The 20771-nt window shown below is 37.9% G+C and overlaps 5 protein-coding genes across 5 annotated transcripts; all 5 read left to right on the top strand.

Moving 5' to 3' along the window:
- Positions 1-1191: 1191 nt before the first annotated feature.
- Positions 1192-19968, top strand: cldnj (claudin j). The gene is made up of 2 exons (XM_003459443.3): positions 1192-1304; positions 18956-19968. The coding sequence occupies exon 2, from the start codon at positions 18962-18964 to the stop codon at positions 19595-19597; it is 636 nt and encodes a 211-aa protein (XP_003459491.1). The 5' UTR covers positions 1192-1304; positions 18956-18961; the 3' UTR covers positions 19598-19968.
- On the top strand, positions 2242-3426 carry LOC100692852 (claudin-4). The gene has a single exon (XM_003459447.5). It carries the CDS (start codon positions 2335-2337, stop codon positions 2965-2967), a length of 633 nt encoding a protein of 210 aa, XP_003459495.1. The 5' UTR covers positions 2242-2334; the 3' UTR covers positions 2968-3426.
- On the top strand, positions 7671-9206 carry LOC100692582 (claudin-4-like). Its single transcript, XM_003459446.4, has one exon. It carries the CDS (start codon positions 7787-7789, stop codon positions 8420-8422), a length of 636 nt encoding a protein of 211 aa, XP_003459494.1. The 5' UTR covers positions 7671-7786; the 3' UTR covers positions 8423-9206.
- cldnf (claudin f) lies at positions 10886-12149 on the top strand. Its single transcript, XM_003459445.4, has one exon. It carries the CDS (start codon positions 10983-10985, stop codon positions 11727-11729), a length of 747 nt encoding a protein of 248 aa, XP_003459493.1. The 5' UTR covers positions 10886-10982; the 3' UTR covers positions 11730-12149.
- Positions 12958-14207, top strand: LOC100692042 (claudin-like protein ZF-A89). The gene has a single exon (XM_003459444.4). It carries the CDS (start codon positions 13111-13113, stop codon positions 13741-13743), a length of 633 nt encoding a protein of 210 aa, XP_003459492.1. The 5' UTR covers positions 12958-13110; the 3' UTR covers positions 13744-14207.
- Positions 19969-20771: the final 803 nt, after the last annotated feature.

Here is a 20771-nt window from a genome sequence, read left to right on the forward strand (position 1 = left end):
AGCAACCAGTAAACACTTCCCTGTAGTTTACTGGTTAACTCATTGCGGGATGTCCTTGTAAATTCTTGAGATAAACAAGGGTTACACTTGGTACTTTTAAGTTTTCATTTTTATTTTATTTTTAAATAAAATTGATACTATTACTTATTTTTATTACTATTATAATTGTAACTTGTTTCCATCTATAGAATTCAAACAGATTTACTCAAAATTGAATAAGCTATAAACTACAAATTAATATCAGAGATACAAGTAAATTAATATAATCCAGTATACATGAAAATCCTGAAAGCCTTCAATACGGGTGCAAACACTAAAGAAGTGTTTTACAGTTTTACAGACTAAGCTTATGGCCCTTACAACATTTCAAATGACACACAAACCCTTATCTGCACATTTTTATTTTGTTCATTGCTTTGCATCACAGCCCTTAAAGTTTGACTGAAGGGTTGGGCACCTGAAAAACAACCAAAGGCAGCCGTTACTGTGAAGTCTGGGCTTGTTTCAGACAACTCCCTTTGTCATTTTCCCACCGTTCATGTATTCAAGGCTCTTACCTGTTGCATCAAAATTTGTACTGTTGGCTTTTGCATGGATGCCTCAGTAGGGAAACTTACGTATCGTTATGCTTTTCAAGCACAGTTTAATTACTTTGGCATGTCAAATCTTGGCAGTATTTCTTAGCAGTATTTTTTTTAAACAAAAAACACTTAAAAAGCATTTAAAAATGTTAACAGCTGCATCTTCACTTTATTCTCCATCTGAATCTTAAAGTCATGTTACATACTTATAAGAATTTTTTTTTTTATTGACGCAAGGAGACATCAGGTACATGATTGCAGCCTCTAAGGCCTATCAGGACTAATCTAGTCCTGAAAAATCTCTCCTCAGAGTCTTAATTGTGAAAATTCCTCCCAGCCTCCTTGTGTCTGGAACCTAATCTCCATAGCCAGGCTCAAGTACCTTTAATGATCCTACCTTGGAAAAAATAGAGGTATTATGGTCCTAACCGTAGTTCTGGCTCTAAAACACTGCCTCTATTCATTTGGTGGACAATCTGATTCTCCCACTACCTCCCTTAGCCCCCGCTCACTATGCCCTCTTTTAGCAATAGTCTCTCACCTGAAATCACTGTTCCTGGTGTTTGCATTTTCCCTAACATCTCAATCCTGATGTGTTGTGACGCTGTGGAAAAGTATCAGTAAGTCAAGTGGGACCTGGACTGCAAAGTATATATATTTTCTCTGAAGACATCCTGTAGGAGCTGCAAGTATTCATATTTCAAGAACTGACATCACTGCAAGGTCAGCTTTAATCTTTTTTGACCTACTCTTTTCATGCGAGCTAATATAAATTTCTTTTTTGTGGCTGTAGGAGAAGGTTAATAACAAAGCAATCATTTTTACTCACTGTATAAATATTTTCATAGACTTTGTGACTTGGCTTGTTTGAATTTGTGTGATCACAACAGCATGTAATAGCATGTAATATGTTCTTTACATTCAGTACTACCAAACAGGGCATGTGTGCTGTGAATAAGAATGATAAGAATGGTGTGAGTACACCTGCATAGTTTAAAGCGTATAAAAAAACATTATCAGTTCTTTTTTAAACAGCTGTTTTAGGAGCAAATTTTGAGTCAACTAATGTACATTTCAACAATTATTCAATTCAGATAAACTATTATTAAAATTTGTTTATATTATTAGGACAGTAAGGATTTTTTCCCCCCTTACCTGAGGGGTTTTTGCATTTGAGAAATAGCTTGTTTTCAGTGAGTCTTTTATACTGACTTGTGATGATCATCAGTACCAAAAAAAAGGTTCAGTTTACTAAAAAAGGTATAACAATTCAGTCTGTATATTTAGGAACCAGTTAGGAAAGCTGTTCTTTTCATAGTTCCTCAAATTCTGACATTTTGAATATGCATGATTGTTATTTGACAGCAGCAAAGTAGTTTCAGTAAGTGTTACTACAACACAACAGAAAACACAAAAAAGAGGATAGAAAATGTTCTTTTATGGGCAATATATCTTTTATGGGAACATTTATCTGCCACACCTGTAAGTCATAAGGTGGCTCTTCCACCTGCAACAATTACCCAACTGAGACCAAAACTGACATGATGAAACATGTTTGGGGCTGAGAGTAGGGCTGAGAGCAGTAAGGACGTCACAGCTCTGTGCAATTTTGCATGTGTCAAGCCCCTCCTCAGTTAAGTATAAAAAAGGTCGCTTTCAACCTTATTCAAACATTTACACTTGGGGATCTCTCAAGCAAGACTAATTTTTTGGACTTTTTTTTGAAACACTGCAAGAAATTCTCTGAGGAAATATGGTTTCAGCTGCTTTGCAGATGCTGGGCACTGCCCTGTGCATTATTGGCTGGATTGGGGTCATTGTTATATGTGCTTTACCTCAGTGGAAAGTTACAGCCTTCATCGGCCAGAACATTGTCACAGCTCAAACTACATGGGAAGGCATCTGGATGACCTGTGTAGTCCAGAGCACAGGCCAGATGCAGTGCAAGGTTTATGATTCAATGCTGGCCCTGTCTTCAGACCTCCAGGCTGCTCGAGCCCTTACTATCATCGCCATCCTGATTGGTATCATTGGCATCCTGCTGGCCATGGCAGGAGGGAAGTGCACCAACTGTGTGGAGGATGAGGGCTCAAAATCCAAAATTGGCATTGCAGCTGGGGTGGTCTTCATCATTGCAGGTGTTTTGTGCCTTGTCCCAGTGTGCTGGACAGCAAACACCACCATACAGGAATTCTACAATCCAATGTTCAATGCCTCTCAGAAGAAGGAACTGGGAGCTTCACTGTTCATTGGCTGGGGAGCAGGAGGCCTCCTCATCATCGGTGGTGCATTGCTCTGTGCTAACTGCCCTCCCAAGGACAACTACTCTGCCAAGTACTCAGCTCCCCGTTCATCTGCCCCAGCTGCAAACAAGGGCTATGTTTGAGGAGAAACAAGGAAAAGGGAGCACTGAGAAAGCCAAGAGACTAAAAAAAGACATGATTCTAATGCCTTGTGGCCAAATGATATTAATTCATGTTGACACTTTAAATATTTCAATATTTCTATTGTGTTCACAGTTTAAATTTAAATAGCTTTGTACTGATTTACCTGCATTATTTTCATCACAATTGTTTCATAATAGCTAAGAAAAAAAAAGCCGCCACACCCCAAAACTGGGTGTGGTGCACACAATGTGCCACACTGTGGAGTCACAAAATGCTAACATGGGTAATGGAGTAAAGTTCATCATGTTACTTGGATTTGTTGTATTTTTCATTCATTCATTTTGCTTTGATATTATCCATTTGTTACTTTTGCATATAATGCATTTTCAGTGTGTTTTTTATTCATGGATATTTGAAACTGTAAATAAAGATGTGTTTTAACCACTGCTCAACCAACATATTTTGTGAATTTTGTTTTATTTTGTTTTTTTAATTAAAACTGTTTAATGTTAAGATTAAATTTAGTCTTATGAAAGAAGATATGAGGTAACACTCTGTCTTACAACACACCACCCATAACCATGTTTGAGTTTATATAACTAAATAAGTGTTTCTTTTTTGTTAGCTAAAAAAGAGTCCAAGCAGACAAAAGTAAAAGGGTTACCTCCAATCTTATACACATAACAAAACAATATAATATAATATAATTAAATGTAATATAATATCATCATTTAAATCCATATTTCTTAAAAAGAATATGATAAATAGATAACACATTTATCAAATTACTACTAGGAAACATGATTAATTTTTATGTAAATTCTTTCGTATTGTAATTCTTTAATAGATGCATGAGCAGCTTAAAGATTTCTTCAATGTACTTTAAAAAAAACAGTACAGTGCTATGAAAAAGTATTTGCCCCTTTTTGATTTATTAGTTTTTGCATATTCATCATGCTTTCAGATCATTGGATCATGTTTTAGATCATCAAATAAATTTTACTAATAGTCAAAAAAACTCAAGTAACTACAAAAGTAGTTTTTAAATATTGGTTTCACTTATTAAGGGGAAAAAGAAAACGACCGTTTGTTTAGTCATTCATAGGTGGACTTACTGGTGTATTTCAAATCATTGGCCTTCTGCATAACCCAGTTGTGCTTGAGCTTCAGGACACAAACTGATGGCCCGATATGAGTGTTAAAAATGTGCAAAAAGTAAGAAATCATGAAGGGGGCAAATACTTTTCACAGCACTGTATTTTTTTTTTAAGCTGTTTCTTTTCCCTCCAAAACTCCTTCCTCTGAGTGACTCTTTGGTGAAACGTTTCCTTTCCAAGTAATTACTTGGCCAACACTGCCTCTTGCTGCAAAGAAGATATCACATCTTGCAGTTTTTTGTCTGACTGCCAAGTGAGACAAAAAAAAAAACTGACTCAGTCAGACAGTAGCATTTTAACCTTAAAAAATCTATTAAACCTAAAAATTCAATACATCCTCTTGAAAAGGTTTAATATTGTGTAAACAAACAAGGTTAGTTACTCAGTTATCTGATTAAAGATTTATGGTTTATGGTTGGTTTACACAGCTTTGTGTATGTTTGTGTATGCATGTGTACATGTATATATTGACACGTGTGTGTGTGTGTGTGTGTGTGTGTGTGTATATATATATATATATATATTGTGTTGCTTACATTGTTGAGATTTATTTACACTGCAGTGCTTGTGTGCATATACATGGCAAATAAGGTTCTCAGTCATCCAGGTCATGGTAAGGAGCTTGTGATTGGACGTCTTTAAGTTTCTTGAAGATGTTTCACCTCTCATTCAAGGGTTTTTTCAATTCTAAATCCAAATAGTGGAGAGTCCCAGGTATTTAAACATTAGACGTATGTTAGACGAGTTTATTTATTGTCATGTGGGATACAAGAGATGGATCTAAATTGCAGGACTTGGAAGACAAACTGTAAAGTAACTGCAGGAACAACTATTCTAAAGGTATGTGTCATGGGGTGCCGAGGCAGGCCGTGTGTGAATATAAACGGACCCAAGATGCAGACTGCGTAGTTGTGAGTGAGTTTTAATAACCAAAGGGGTGGAGTACAACACAAAGAAGGGGTGGCAAGAAACAGAACTGAAAATACTCTAAACTGGGAAAAACTAAAACTTAAACAACAAAACCAGAACACGAAAGAGAGTACCTTTGCAGGGGAGATCAACGCGGGGAGAATGCACAGGAAGACCGAGGGGAAAAACACAGACGAACCAGCAACTACAAAGACAGAAGACACCACTTAAATACACTCAGAGAACACAGGGAGATTACACACAGGTGGGGGACACAGCTGGGAGTGATTAAGGTGACGAGACAAGGGAGGCAAACTGAAAACACTCACATAAGACGCAGACCTTCACAATAAAACAGGAAACACATACACGCAATCACACAACACACAAACTTCACACAGACTGGAGAACACAGAACATAGGAACATGAAACGTGAACAAGGAACGTACAAGAAACCCCAAATAAACAAAACCACAGAATAAACACGGAGTTGCAGACTCCGGATCATGACAGTATGAATCTTCCAAAAAAACAAATACAAAGGAAGATCACAGCCATGAAGGAGCAAAGAACAAAGGACAAGAAGAAACAGAGACAATAAATACACACAGGACAACCAGGGGACAGGAAATAGTTGAGAGGACATCTGAAACTAATCACAGATGATGAGGCAAGGGAAGCAGAACTAAATACAAAACACAAGTGACAAGAAAACATGAAAATAAAACGGGAAATTGCTAACGCTGAGACCAACACTCACACATATGAACTTGTCACAGAGACAGAAGATAAATAAACAGGGAGACAAGACAGCAGGAACAGAATGGGAACACAAAAGAGGATTAACAAACCTATGGCCAAACTAAAGCAGTAGAGGAACTAAAGTCAGATAACAAGGAAAGTAAAACTAACATTATAAAAAGAAGGCTATGGAGCTCAAATATATAAATTAAATCTCAAAACTAGAAGGAAGTCATAAACACTCAAAACCCAGAACTAAAGTCATGAATTAGCACCAACATGAAATTGTATCAGCTATAAGGCAATAAAGCCCATAAATCAGGGGTCTCAAACCCTGAGGCCACTTGCGGCCCACATAACTCCTACTTGCCTGTATATTGGCATGAAGAAATATAACACAATTTGGGCCTTGTAGTTGTGTTTTTTTGTCAGGGAGGATTTGTTTGTTGTTGAGTGCAATGTTAAAATAAGTTCTTTAAAAAGCAAAATATTATTTCATCCATCCATCCACTCCTCCTTTTTCCAGGTCATGGGGGGCATTGGAGCCTATCCCAGCTGTCTTAGGGCAAGAGGCAGGGTACACGCTGGACAGGTCACCAGTCTGTCGAAAGGCTAACACATAGACAACCCTTCGCACTCACATTCACACCTATGGGTGTGTTTTAGAGTTTCCAATTAACCTCATCCCACTAATTGCACGTCTTTGGACTGTGGGAGGAAGCCGGAGTTCCCGGAGAGAGAACATGCAAACTCCACAGAGAAAAACCCCAGCCTGATGGTGGTGGAATTGAACTTTGGACCTTCTTGCTGTGAGGCAACAGTGCTAGCAACCATGCCACAGTGCTTTTTTCATGTCAAGGCAATATGATAGAGAGTACAAACATGTTGAGGGATTGGCTGTGTGAGTGAGAGAGTTATTTGTAAATAAAAACAATTTTCACTAGCACTCAAAAACTAATGTGTACACTCATGTCTGCATTTTTATTTTGTTTAATACAAAACAAATTATAGCAGAAGTGCTGCCACGTGTCTGGCCAGAAAGAGAGTGCAAATTTGTTTATTTGGCAGCTCAACAAAAGGCTTCAGTTAGTTATGAGTGAGGAAAGAAAAATGTGCATTTACATTTGCAGTTTTGTCTTGTTATACAATATTTGAAATTTTAAAAAACAAACAAAACATTTCATTTTTGGAAATATTTGCGGGTCTTTTCTTCTTTGTTTGTTGTACTACTTGAACACTAAAGTGGCCCTCACATGAGATGACAGTGCCAGCAGTGGCCCACAGCTCGTTCAAGTTTGAGACCCCTGCCATAAACTCTAACAAATAACAGAAACTAAATATCAACAATACAGAATACAGAGCCATAATACACAGATACAAAACTAAAGAAAACTTAAATATCTCAAAAACTCAAAATCCTGGACCCCTGACAGAAAGACCATGACATTTGTAGCATATTTAAAACAATCTCAATTGACCAAAATGTTGTACAGGCTATACAAAATATACATAGAGTTTAAAGTAACTGAATCAACACAATAAAAACATAACCCTCATTAAAAACATCACTAACTAAACAATAATAGAAATAAATAAGATTGTGCTTGCTAAACCAAGAATATTCTGTTAAAAGTCTGAGAAAATAAAAAGGTTTTAAACAGCTTGGCGTAGCTTAGCATATTTGATTCCACATTTTTACTCCTAATGCCCTTTCTATTCCAACCCCAAAAGTTTTTGTAATTAAAAGACAGTAAAAATGATTGTTTTTGGCTTTTTTCATGTTGTATCTAACCTTGGAACTCTGGATTTCCAGCAGGTCAGCAATAATGAAGGTCACTGGGTCTGTTTATGTGTAAACTCTCATCTAGCCAATAGCAGTTGACGACTGTGGTATCACACACCCTTATGTCTGTGTCCCTTCTATTTCACACAACAAACTTTGAGCACAAGCTTACAGCATTTCCTTTGCGCTCTTTTTGACTTTAATGTATGAGAAATTAACACGACAAGATGGTTTCTCAGGGGATTCAGATCACTGGTATAGCAATGGCTATAGTTGGCTGGCTCTTGGACATCGTAGCATGCGGCTTACCCATGTGGAAGGTTACTGCTTTTATCGGTGCCAACATCGTCACAGCTCAAACCTTCTGGAAGGGCTTGTGGATGGACTGTGTGGTGCAAAGTACAGGCCAGATGCAGTGCAAGGTGTATGACTCTATGCTGGCTTTGGAATCTGACCTACAGGCTGCTCGTGCCATGATTGTCATCTCAATCCTGGTTGGAGTCTTTGGACTGATCTTGTCAGTTGCTGGTGGAAAATGTACTAACTGCATCGAAGAGGAGCAAGCCAAAGCAAAAGTTTGCATCTGTTCTGGGGTTCTGTTCATCATCTCTGGATTTCTCTGCCTCATTCCAGTCTGTTGGTCTGCCAACACCGTCATCACCAATTTCTATAACCCAATGATGATGAATCTCCAGAGATATGAGCTGGGATCTGCGCTGTATATCGGCTGGGCCGCTACTGCGTTGCTCTTAATGGGAGGGGGGCTCCTGTGCTGGAACTGTCCACCTAAACATGAGCGCCCCCACTACGTGCCTAAATATGCACCTGGAAAGTCAGTCTCCACATCAAGAGAATATGTTTAAGGTGGTATTCCATTTTCATGTGGACTCTCAAGGTCACAGAAATGGCAACAGTAGGAAATTACAGATTCAATTTTCCATATATTCAAGATTTCAATGTAAATATGGTTTAAAAACTACTGCTTGAACGGTGAGGTTTGGTTGTGGTTTGTGTGGTTGTAAGGGTGATTTTTCCCATATCGGACATTATGTTGTACCAAACATGTAAAGCTAATATCATAAACAATGGCTGCATTCCATTTGGAGGTACCAGCAGGGCTTTGAGACTGAGTAAACTGATTCATTGTCTCATCTGAATGAAGAAATATTATTATTGTTACTGCTGTGCTGTTCCTTATATGATTTCTCAAAAGGATTGGTGTAAAATACTTTCCCTAGATACCACCACCAAGTATTCTGTGAAAGGGACTTTTGAAATGTCTAAGTTGTACTGGAATGTAACTGTGTTTAAAATTTCTGGGATTTGTAGCATAATTTTGATCAAGCAATGTGAATTTTAAAGTCAGATTTCTATCAATGACAAATTATATTGGATATCATTAATATCTTATCTCACATCAGCACATATATAACTGCTACTCAAGAAATATTACGTGTGCCTTTAAAATTGTTTTCTTTTGCAAAACACTCTTTTTTGCCTTGTATGTATTTTCATATGTTGTAATGCGCTTTTCAAAACCCTGAAAATCCCACATGGAGAGATTATCAAAATGACTTCTCTCCATTTTTCTATTGGTGATCGCTTGTAACGTTTCTGCTCTGTAAATAAACTGAACTTCATTCTGAATTCTTGCTTTTTATTTTGGTCAAATTTTGGTGTGTAAAATATATTATGGAGACAAATTAATGTTGAGGAGTAGTAAAATGAAGGTCAAGCAAAAGGTGAGGCAAGTACACAATCCTCTTACTGTAATTAAGGAGCAGATTAAGTACATCATTACTCTGATAAACTATTTTGCATGTCAGTGTTCCTTGAATTATACCACAGATAAATACTGAAATAATTAGAATATAATAAAACTATGAATGTGTGCAATAGCTGTAATATGACACAGAGAGGGGTTTTTTTAGAACTTAAATGCACCCACTGATGTATTAACAAGCTTTAGTTTAAAATTTTTATAAAAACTATAATTATATATCACTCCATAAGAAAGAGGTGTGTTCTACTAACAAGCGAAAGTGTGAAAATGGCTGGCAGAGCAGTATCGGGTAACTGGTATAACATGTGAGCACTTTGTTTTTACCCAACAGACATCTCGGTCATGGGACGTTATGGTTCTTCTTTAAAGTATCAGCATCAGCTGTATTTTATCCCATTCCTTTTATGTGATTATTATCAAAGCTGAAACAAATAATCCAGTTTCTGTATGTTCCCTTTTCATCATCTGTCAGATTGCCAGACAGGATATATTTTCAAATTCCAGGAAACAAGCAGCTATTGGAGAAGAATAACTACAGGCAGCCGCCATTGTTTGTCTAAATGTGTTTGGTTTGTGCCTCATCACTTTAGTCATATCTTTGTTTTTAAAAAGTTTTCATTCTAGTTGTAATTTTAAAAAATGATAGCTGATAATTCAATTACTGAATCAGAACACTGAGAGAAGCAGCATGTCAGATTAGTTATTCCTTAAATAAATTAAAGGAAGAAATAAAAAAATAAAATAAAATAACAGAGACTTAGATAATCTCAAAAAAATACTGAAGATTGTGTTAAATAAAATAAATAGATGAAATTAAATATAATTCAACTAAGTATTTCATTTTAGCTTATGGCCATACCACCTCGAGCAAGTTCTATGTGAATTTAGAGCTGAACATTTAAAACTAATTCCCAGGTATCAGTTTATCTTCAAGTTACTTAGCTATAGTGTGTGTGTGTGTGTGTGGGTGTGTGTGGGTGGGGGGGGGGCTGCAATGAGGGCAGTGAAGGATGGGGAAGGGGCATTCCAGATTAAGCTAGTTTCAGGTACTTTAAACTTGACAAGTGATTGTTTCATCCAACATGCTTATGATCACCGTGAGGAAACCATCTGTATGTGACACTGGGTGTGTTTTTTTAAGCAAGCACTGTGAGCATGCTGTTTAATTTTACATCAGCTTTAGGCTAATTATCTCTTTCTCTTTGTGTGTGTGTGTGTGTGTGTGTGTGTGTGTGTGTGTGTGTGTGTGTGTGTGTGTGTGTATGTGTGCGTGTGTGTGTGTGTGTGTGAGAGAGAGAAGGAGGAGATGTGTGAAGGTGGGGGCATACGTTAGTGTTGGGTACTTTAAAGTTAATAAGTGATTGTTACTCCAATCAATAGGCTGATAATCACCGTGAAAAAAGATCTGCATATGAAACTGTGTTTTTCAAAAACAAAAGGCAGGCACTCTTTAAAAAAATCTGTGGCACTCCTTCAGCTTTAGAAGCAAAGGAATCTTGTTTGGCCAGAGGAACTCATCTGACAACAGGACTGCCCTCCTCCTTCACATTCTCTCACAAAAAACAGAGCTGTGTCACTTCGCAATTGAACCTGTCCACCAAAAGACTTTCCTCTCCTGGCGTAGACGAAGCTGCTAGACAATGGGGAGGATTGGCAAGGAAACGGCAGGTCAGGTTATAAGCTTCATAGGCCTTATTGGGGTGGCAGTGGCCTGCGGGATCCCCATGTGGCGTGTGACCTCTTACATCGGAGCCAACATTGTTTCAGGCCAAATTGTATGGGATGGTCTGTGGATGAACTGTGTGATGCAAAGTACTGGACAGATGCAGTGCAAGCTGAATGACTCTATCTTGACCCTCACGAGTGATCTGCAGGCTGCCCGAGCGCTGGTCATCATCTCCCTTGTCTTCGGATTCATCGGCTTTATCATCTCATTCGTCGGAGCCAAGTGTACCAGCTGCCTGGAAAAAGACGCATCAATGGCAAATGTGGTGATCATAAGCGGCTGTCTCATCATTGTTTCTGCCATCCTGATCTTAATCCCCGTCTGCTGGTCTGCAGCTTTCACCATCTCAGACTTTGAGAACCCCTTGACTATAGCAACACAGAAAAGGGAGATTGGAGCTGCTATCTACATTGGTTGGGGCTCAACTGTATTACTTCTAATCGGTGGGATCATTCTAACAACCTCCTGTCCTCCTCAAAAACAAATGTATGGATACCCTAGCTACCAACAACCAGTGTATGCTTATTCAAGACCAAACTCAGCCGCGTATGGCCGTGTGTATGCTCCACCATCCAACCAACCATACACAGTCGCAGGTGGTTATGCTCCCAGCAAGCCATATGCAGCACCAGCCTCATATCCTGCTTCACAATATCTATAAAAATGAAGGAAAAGATCAAGGACAGACTGAAAAACTCGCCCTGACAGCTGCTGGACTTTCAAATGACCACTGGAAAATACAATCACATCAAATTACGAGTTGCATAGACGGTATTATTCTAATACACTGATGTAAAACAAACAGACTTAATTGCTGCAAACTTCGATTATGATTAATGTTTAGAATATGCTTTTTTAATAATATGATCTCCACATAATTTTACCTTTAAGATTGTGAAGCTTTGATGTAAAAGGAATCTGTGTGTGCTGAACGCTGCATTGCTTTTCACAAGGAAATCACTGTCTGATATATTTATTTCCCTGTTATACACTACAGATTTTGCAGTGTGCTTCTTGTCTGTAACTGCTACTTTATTTTGTAAATTTTCAGATGAATTTCAATAAAATATTTGTCTTACCTGAAACCTACCTGTTTATGGAGTCATTGTTTGCAAAAATATCATGAACTATTATCTACAAAAAATGAACCCCAACACTTTACAAGCTCAAATCCCCCAGTGAATTTGCATGTTTGTATATTGGTGTATCATAGGTGGAAATGTAAACGCCAATATAAAGGTTCTGTATAAACGTTTAATAACTGGATAAGTAACAAATTTTATTTTAATTAGTGCCCAATTTCACAAACAAAAACCCACAAAGAAAACACAAAGAGTGTAGTTAAATCTTTAATAATTATATAAAATCTTGATAGTGATATCAACCGAGTGAAAAATGTGTTTAGAAAAAATCAACTCAACTGGTAGAATGTTTCTAATAAATTAATTAATGAAATTAATAAAATGAAATAATTTATGAAAATGAATTTTACAAATATATATATGTTGATTGATTGATTGATCATACTGTATATATGTATATTTCCACAGATTACATAGACTCAAGGCTATGCAATTGCAATTTCGATACAGTCCTTAAGGAAATGGACATTTTAGGAGGTATCTCATTAGAGAATGGCTTGACATCCGTTGAAACTAACACCCATGTTTGTTTGTTTTTTAAAACCCAAAACCAGTGACTGAACCGGATGTCCCAGTAACCTGCCCAACCAATGGTTAACCAATGGCAGAGCATTGTTTGAATGAAAAATTTTGACCATCTTTACAGACCTCATTTACATACTGACGTGCATCTGACCGAAACTTAGTCAAGTCTGCTTACAGATAATGTGAAGAATCTGGCTGGGCTGGTAAATCGGTCTCTGTACTGGTTTCAGGCCAGAGGGAAGGATAATTTGACTCCACCTTCAGCAAAGTAGAAGCACCTTTAAATGTGCCACAGTCTTAGTTCGACTTCACAAACTGCTTGTGAAACTTTTGAATCCTCTGCTTCGTTCATCTCCAAGGGACTCGAGCCTCACCATGGTGTCAATGGGACGACAGATGCTGGGCTTTGCCCTAGCCATCATTGGCTTCCTGGGGACCATCATCATTTGCGCCATGCCTATGTGGAAGGTCACAGCCTTCATTGGAGCCAACATTGTGACGGCGCAGATTATCTGGGAAGGTTTATGGATGAACTGTGTCATGCAGAGCACTGGCCAGATGCAGTGCAAAATCTATGATTCTCTGCTGGCTCTTCCTCAGGATCTTCAGGCTGCCAGAGCTCTTGTGGTCATTGCTATCATTGTTGCTTTTATGGGAGTTATCCTGGGCATTGCTGGGGGAAAGTGCACCAACTTTGTGGAGGAACAACGTGCCAAATCCAGAGTGGCCATTGCTGCTGGAGTTGTCTTCATCTGTGCTGGTGTGCTTGTACTCATCCCTGTATGCTGGTCTGCCAACACCATCATCCAAAATTTCTACAACCCTACCTTGATAAATGCCCAGAGGAGAGAGATGGGGGCTGCACTCTACATTGGCTGGGGCACAGCTGCACTTCTAATCCTGGGTGGTGCACTCCTGTGCAGCTCCTGCCCACCCAAAGAGAGCCCAGAGTATCCAGTGAAGTACGGCGGTGCCAGGTCCATAGCCACCAGCCGAGCCTATGTTTGAGATTCCACTGAGAAGGACTATAAATGATTTTAATTTTCTGCAGTAACCCGCCTTTATTCTAAGTCTCTAAAAACAACACAAGTTATACATCACTTTCTGTGTTGAGGTAAACAATTCTGACTTTCTGTGAAAGTCAGAATTCTTTGGTAGAGACATGAAGGTTGTGTTTCTTAGACAAAAGTCCAAAGATGTGTGAATCACAGCGCTTCCAGCAGGCCCCAATACTGGACTGAATGAAACTATTTTATACTGAGCTTGTATCAAACCCTATTATCTCTGAAGTCTTGTGGGAATTCTAACCTGTGCTTGAAAGATGCTATGCAAGAAAATCAGTGTATAGTACTACTAGTGTATTGTGAATATATTGTATAGAATATTTAGAATTATCTCTGTTCAACTGCAATATGAAAGCACTGCTTTTGTTTACTGAACTGATTCGTAATAAAACATTTTACTCAATTATATTATTTTGTCAAAGTGTCTTTTTAGATCACTCAGAAATTGGTTTACTCATTTAATTATTTATTTAATTTACACTTCCACTTTATGTTGACAGTGATGAGATGAATTCATCAGTAGAATAAACAGAGCATAGGTGGTTAAACGAGTTAGGCTTTGTTGCCCCAAAATACTTTGTTAGTACAGATGTAACTTAGGTGTGATATAACTTAACTAATAAAGGACAGCGAATTAGGTAACTCTTAAAAACACCCAACAGGTTGTTTAAGCTCCATCATGCCAACTCTAAACAAGTTTAGCCAGTTTCACACAATGACTGGCCAGTGATGCCTTTTTCATAAAACTGGTTTTGTGTGTTAGTCAGTGAGTAAATAGAACACCCATAAAATACCACAAGTGAAATGATCTGAATTAAAAATCACTTAGTTCCGTTTTAAAATAAAATATAGGGACATTATAATGTTATGTCCAATACAATGAAATGATTTTTATTTTATCTTTAAACTTTTTTTTAACCAGGGAAAAAATACATTCTTGAGATTAGAAATCACTTTTACAGCAAAGGTTGCATAAATTAATACCACATACACATATAATTACAATAGATTTAACCACCAGCTAAGCACAGTCAAAGAATAAAAATAAAATACAGAAACAACAAAGATTTATAAACTTCAGTATCAATAAAGAATGAAAACCTTGGTTTAAATAATAAAAAACACCTTGGATAGAATGACTTAGAGCTGTGGCTCACAGATATGTTTTACTAAGCTGGATAAGTGAAGAAAATGGATGTATGGATGCCTTAGGTGTTTGGACATACACTAAAAGCTTCTTGAAAGGCAGAGGTGGAAAGTAACAAAGTACAAATATTTTGAACTGTACTTAAGTTGAAATTTCAGGTATCTGTATTTTAAGTATTTCTGTGAGCTTTCTGCTTTTACTCCCTTTTACTCCTGTTAACCATATAATTCTTGTATCATTTATGGCACTAGACTCAGGGATTAAAATGGGCTAGTGTAATTATCTGCCAAAAAGTAATTTCTGGTGTTTATGTTTGCTCATATGATAAATAGGCTGAAGTCTTGTGGTCACAGAACAGGACAGAAAGAAGAGAGCTTATGTTTAAATGTAAAGACTGCTCTGTGTCTTTACATATAACATGTAACATCCTTGTTTTTCAAAATCAGGCATTACATCTGTTTATGATGTTTTGATAAATTATATTTTTTCATGTTGTGAAACAAACTGAGGTAAACTAACTTTGATAAATAGGTTACCCTGGAATGCTGTGATGGATATACAGTAAAATATTGTGTTGGACTGATACACAGACGCTGTGGTCCTCATGGTCAGTGTCAGGTTATAATAAGTGTAAGAGAGATTAACTTGAATTTAATCCAAAGGTTCATTCACACCAACTGTATACTGTCTTGTATAACGACAGTATCAACAGTATACTGTCAGTGTAGGGGATGGAAATCACCCAAGATAGCTTGTTGAATTCAGTTTATCCACAAAGAGCAGTAAACCTCACCAAAGCAAAAGCAAAAGCACAGGTCAGCTGATCACAGTCTGTAGACAAAGAAAATATACTAGAACGCACAACAGCAATGACTGTGTTGTGATTCTTTTCCCCACGCTGAATCACTACAACCAATTTTAGGATTCCCCCACCTGCAGGATTCCATTTTCAACCCTGTACTCATTTACCTGTTTAGGTGTGGAGGCAAAGTCTCCCTGTACAATGTAGCCAACACAAAATTGTCCTGTTATTTTTTTTATTTCTCTTTCACTGCTTGTGGTCTAGATAACAGATTCAAGCTGGTTCATTCTTTAGAATTAGAATTTACCATTTGTGTTCTTGTGTAAAAACAAAAAGTATTTCAGTATTATATTAATGTAGCACAAGGTTCAGTTTTCTTTGCACAAAAATAGCTGATAGCTAGTACAACTTGGAACCTTTACTTTTTTTCAGAGTCTTTCCTCTGAATTTATTTAACAGGGTGTGTTCGCTGCAGTCACACAACCTGTTATGCTGTCTGTCCATTTTTATCTGGTATCACATTCCAGAGCTCCTCTCTGCAACAGTGAATCTGCCGAAACCAGTCGGATTGATGACTCTGAGCTCTGTCACATCTCACTGATGTCACAGCCTGATTTCACTGAATGAGCAAAAAAATAACAAATAGGTTTTGGTTACTCATTCAACAGAAACTCTAATGTGATGTTTCTACTAGTAAGTGACTCAAACAAATGTAAATATAAGGATATGTCTGTGAAGACAAAATCAGTTTGGCATAATGTGGAATACAGTTTACACCACTTGTATTTGGATTGAGGGATTAAGATATCCTTCACTGATCCTTTTTAGGGAATTTCATTCTATGAATTTAACCCATCCTAAATATTTGGAACACCAGACAGCCAGTGTACTGACTCCAGATTTAAGCACTTGCCTTAATCAAGAATCGGTTTAAATGAAGAAGCTTCCTATCTGATATTACTTTACTTCCTGTAATGAACATGTATACGTGAACAGTTTATAGTATAAAAAATGTGTTTTACATGTTTTACAGTTGAAAATGTCATATTCAGGTATCTTTCTAAACTATAATATTTGCACATTTCTGCTATAATAACGCTACTACTACTATTACCAATAATAGTAATAATAATAATAATAATGATAGTAACTTTCCTGAGTTTCCTCTGATGATATTTGTTTATATACTTCTGAAAAACAGGCCTGTGAATGATGTGAAATAAACACGGAGAGAACCAGTTTGTCCAGTTCTAACCAGCAATGACTACCCAAGGAACAAAAAATGGTGACTCAGTGACCAACAATGCTGCTGCTTGATGAGTTTAGTAACCCATGACTTACTCTCAGTGGTTTCATTCATCACTCTGTGTCATGCTGAGTTTGGTGTTATCTAAAAGGGTGTAAACCTGTTTCAGTGTTTTGAAATTCGTGTCAATGTGAAATATTTCTCTTTTCAGAATAAAAGAAATAACTTTGAATTGGTTTTAATTTAAAATGCTTGTGTTGTTTGTTCTCAACCCTACCTGTCTATAGGAGTGTTTTCTCTTGTTATCAGGCTGCTGATCTGAGAGTGGGCGGGGTCAAATTACTGTCTGGAGGAGGTGTCTGAATAGCAAAAGATGTTCAAAACAACACACCCCCTCACCGTTGTTCCTCTCTTTCTCTGTTGTTTATGTTCACATTTTTTCCACAGTGGCATTTTGTGTTAATATGAATACAGGAGAGGAATAAAGATGGTTATTAGTATCAACAGACTCTTGGAGGAAAGACTTTAATACCAGCTTACTAACATACATAAAAAAAATCTGTTATAATTCAGTGTGGGGAGCTAACAGCTCATTGTTACCACATGTAAAATCTGAAAAAATCATTACTTAAAGAAAAATACGGTTTTAAATAAGTGCACCTCAGATAAAAAAATAAATAAATAAAAATCAAAAGGTGATAGCAGCTTCTGCAGCATCCCATAAACATTCTCATTGAATTCATTTTCATTCTAACTCAATTTTACTTATATAGCGCAAACTCAAAACAACAGTTGCTTCAAGGTGCTGTATATTGTATATTGCTGTATATTGTAGGGCAAAAAGGTGAAGGGAAAACTCTCTTTTAACAAGAAGAAGCCTTCAGTAGAACCAGGCTCGGGGAGGGGCAGCAATCAGGTGTGACTGGTTTGGGGTGAGGGGAAGGAAAGGAGAGCGGACGTTACGTATTCTGTTTTTTAAATAAGGTTATTACTGATTCAGCACTGACAGCTCGAAGTCTGAACCTGTTCACTGTGAAACAGCTATTTATAAGATGGTAAATTAGCCTACTTAGAAACAGTTTCTCTACTGTAATCATATTAACACGTCTAAAAGAAGCGTTATCACTTCATTTATCTTTAGTGAAATACTGCCATCTGGTGGTCTGTGAACCATAAGCCCAGAAAACCCCAAAATGATGTCGTATAAAAGACACTTACAGGAAACTATAGAAACTTGTTTTTGCGACGAGAAAATAACTAAACAATTTTCTTTTTGAACAGGAGATTTTTTATTTTATTATTATTATTATGGCAAAAAAGGTATCACAGAATTTTGACTCACTAACTGAAATGTCTGAGAAGATAACTTGAAATTTAAAAAAAAAAAAAAAAAAAAACAAAAACATACCAAGAAGAAAATTTGAGATAATAAACAAAATTTTTTGTTCTGATCAAGAGTTGGTAGTTCGTCTTGTAATCGGAAGGTTGGCGGTTCGCGCCCCGGCTCGGACAGTCTCGGTCATTGTGTCCTTGGGCAACACTTCACCCGTTGCCTACTGGTGGTGATCAGGTGGCACCAGTGTCCGGCAGCCTCGCCTCTGTCAGTGCGCCGCAGGGCAGCTTGCCATCACCAGTGTGTGAATGTGTGTGTGAATGGGTGGATGACTGAATGTAGTGTAAAGCGCTTTGGGGTCCTTAGGGACTAAGTAAAGCGCTATACAAGTACAGGCCATTTACCGTTTATATTTTCACATGGGTTAATCTATATGATGATAATTTGCATTGCAATATCTGACTTACATGTGTATGTGACCATCTATCAGCCACTATATTTTGTGTACTATACTTCATATTTCTTCAGTTATGTAATATTTCTTCACATTTCTTCAGGATGTAATAAGAGGAAGGTTGCATACATCTATTCCAAATAATAAATTGTCACCCTTCTGTGTTTCCTGCAGTTCTCCATGGGTCTGCAGGAGCTTGGCATCAGCCTTTCAATGACCGGTGTCGCTGGAACCCTTCTGATCTGTGCTCTGCCCATGTGGAAGGTGACAGCATTCATCGGCACTCATCTGGTGGTTATGCAGGTGTTCTGGGAGGGTTTGTGGATGACCTGTGTCAGTGAATACACAGGTCAGATGCAGTGTAAGCTCTACGATGCTCTTCTGGACCTGTCTCCAGACCTCCAAGCAGCCCGTGGCCTTATTTGCATCAGCTTGGTTTTGGAATGTCTGGCATTCCTCATCTTTCTTTTGGGGGCGCGCTGCACCAACTGCCTGGGGCACCCGCAAATCAAAGCTAGGGTGGTGCTGAGCTCTGGAGCAATCTTCTGCCTGGCAGCTCTAACCTCTATAGTTCCTGTTTCTTGGACAGCCAACTCCATCATCAGGGATTTCCACAACCCTCGAGTCCCTGAGGTGCTGAAGAGAGAGCTCGGAGCAGCCATATACATAGGTTTTGTGACATCTGGGTTGTTGTTCTGTGGGGGAGCCATTTTGTGCACAAGCTCTCCACCGCGTAGAGACAGGTTCCCCTCTAGTGGGTACACACTGGCCAAGGCACCCACACGTAGCAGTTACGCCATCAAGAACTATGTGTGAAGATAAGATTGAAGAGTAAATAAGATTGAACACACATGTCAGGGTGCGTCTGAGTGAATAAAATGAATGAAGTTACCACTTTAGAATAAATGTCTTGAACTTACAATCTTGAACTCTTTGGATAAAAACCTATTAGTCATTTGATAATTCGAAGATGGAAGCTATTTTCAAGATGATCGCAGCAAAGTAAAATAATTAGATAATTTGTATCTTAGTGTCAAATCATACATGTTTGATCATATAGATCATATAGAAATCAACTTTAAAGTATGAAATTTATTCAGTAGTTTGTTTGAACCATATAAACCTTTTTTTTTTAAATATTTTGAAGTGACACAGGGGTACACTCGTAGATTTGCTGTTTTGTGTAACAGTCTGGTGTTTATAAGTTGTAAATATAACTTTCTTAGAGACAAAAAAACAAACGGGGGGGGGGGGGTTATAGCCAGAGGCCGGAGGGGGTGTGAAGGAGGAGTGGTCCCGCTCCTGAAATTCAGATGATATCTCCACTTGATGGACTGGAGCAACATTGTCATCCTATAAAGACTTATCCCATCAGAACACAAATGTTTATCATGCACTCACCTGACAGTGTTAATTATACCTTGCTAATAACAGGTCGACCCCCCCTTTGCCTTCAAAATTACCTTAATTATTCATGGCATAGATTCACCAAGGTGCTGGAAACATCCCTCAGAGATTTTGGTATATGTTGATATAACTTCATTACATAGTTGCTGCAGATTTGTCAGCTGCACATCATCGATAGCAGCCTCCTGTTCCAACGTTTCCCAAAGGTGCTCTATTGGATTGAGATCTGGTGACTGTGGAGTACAGTGAACTTATTGTAACCATATTAATCAAAAAATGAACTTGTTTCTTGAAGCTTTGTGACAGGGGACATTATTCTGCTGAAAGCAGCTATCAGAAGATGGGTATATTGTGGCCATACAGGGACGGACATTGTCAGCAATAATACTGAGACAGGCTGAGGCATTTAATCAATGATCAGCTGTTATGAAGGGGCCCAGCGTGTGCCAAGAAAATATCCTCCACACCACTACACTACCACTCGAATACTGAAGCATATTCAGTATTCAGGCAGGATGGATCCATGTTTTCATGTCTCTGACCCTGTCACAGCTGGTCCAAATGATACTCCCCAGAAAAGCTT

Source organism: Oreochromis niloticus, linkage group LG14, assembly GCF_001858045.2.
Source record: "Oreochromis niloticus isolate F11D_XX linkage group LG14, O_niloticus_UMD_NMBU, whole genome shotgun sequence".
Taxonomy (NCBI): Eukaryota; Metazoa; Chordata; class Actinopteri; order Cichliformes; family Cichlidae; genus Oreochromis; species Oreochromis niloticus.

Coding starts and splice junctions, on each gene's coding strand:
- LOC100692852 (XM_003459447.5), top strand. CDS start 2,335: ATGGTTTCAGCTGCTTTGCAGATGCTGGGCACTGCCCTGTGCATTATT.
- LOC100692582 (XM_003459446.4), top strand. CDS start 7,787: ATGGTTTCTCAGGGGATTCAGATCACTGGTATAGCAATGGCTATAGTT.
- cldnf (XM_003459445.4), top strand. CDS start 10,983: ATGGGGAGGATTGGCAAGGAAACGGCAGGTCAGGTTATAAGCTTCATA.
- LOC100692042 (XM_003459444.4), top strand. CDS start 13,111: ATGGTGTCAATGGGACGACAGATGCTGGGCTTTGCCCTAGCCATCATT.
- cldnj (XM_003459443.3), top strand. CDS start 18,962: ATGGGTCTGCAGGAGCTTGGCATCAGCCTTTCAATGACCGGTGTCGCT.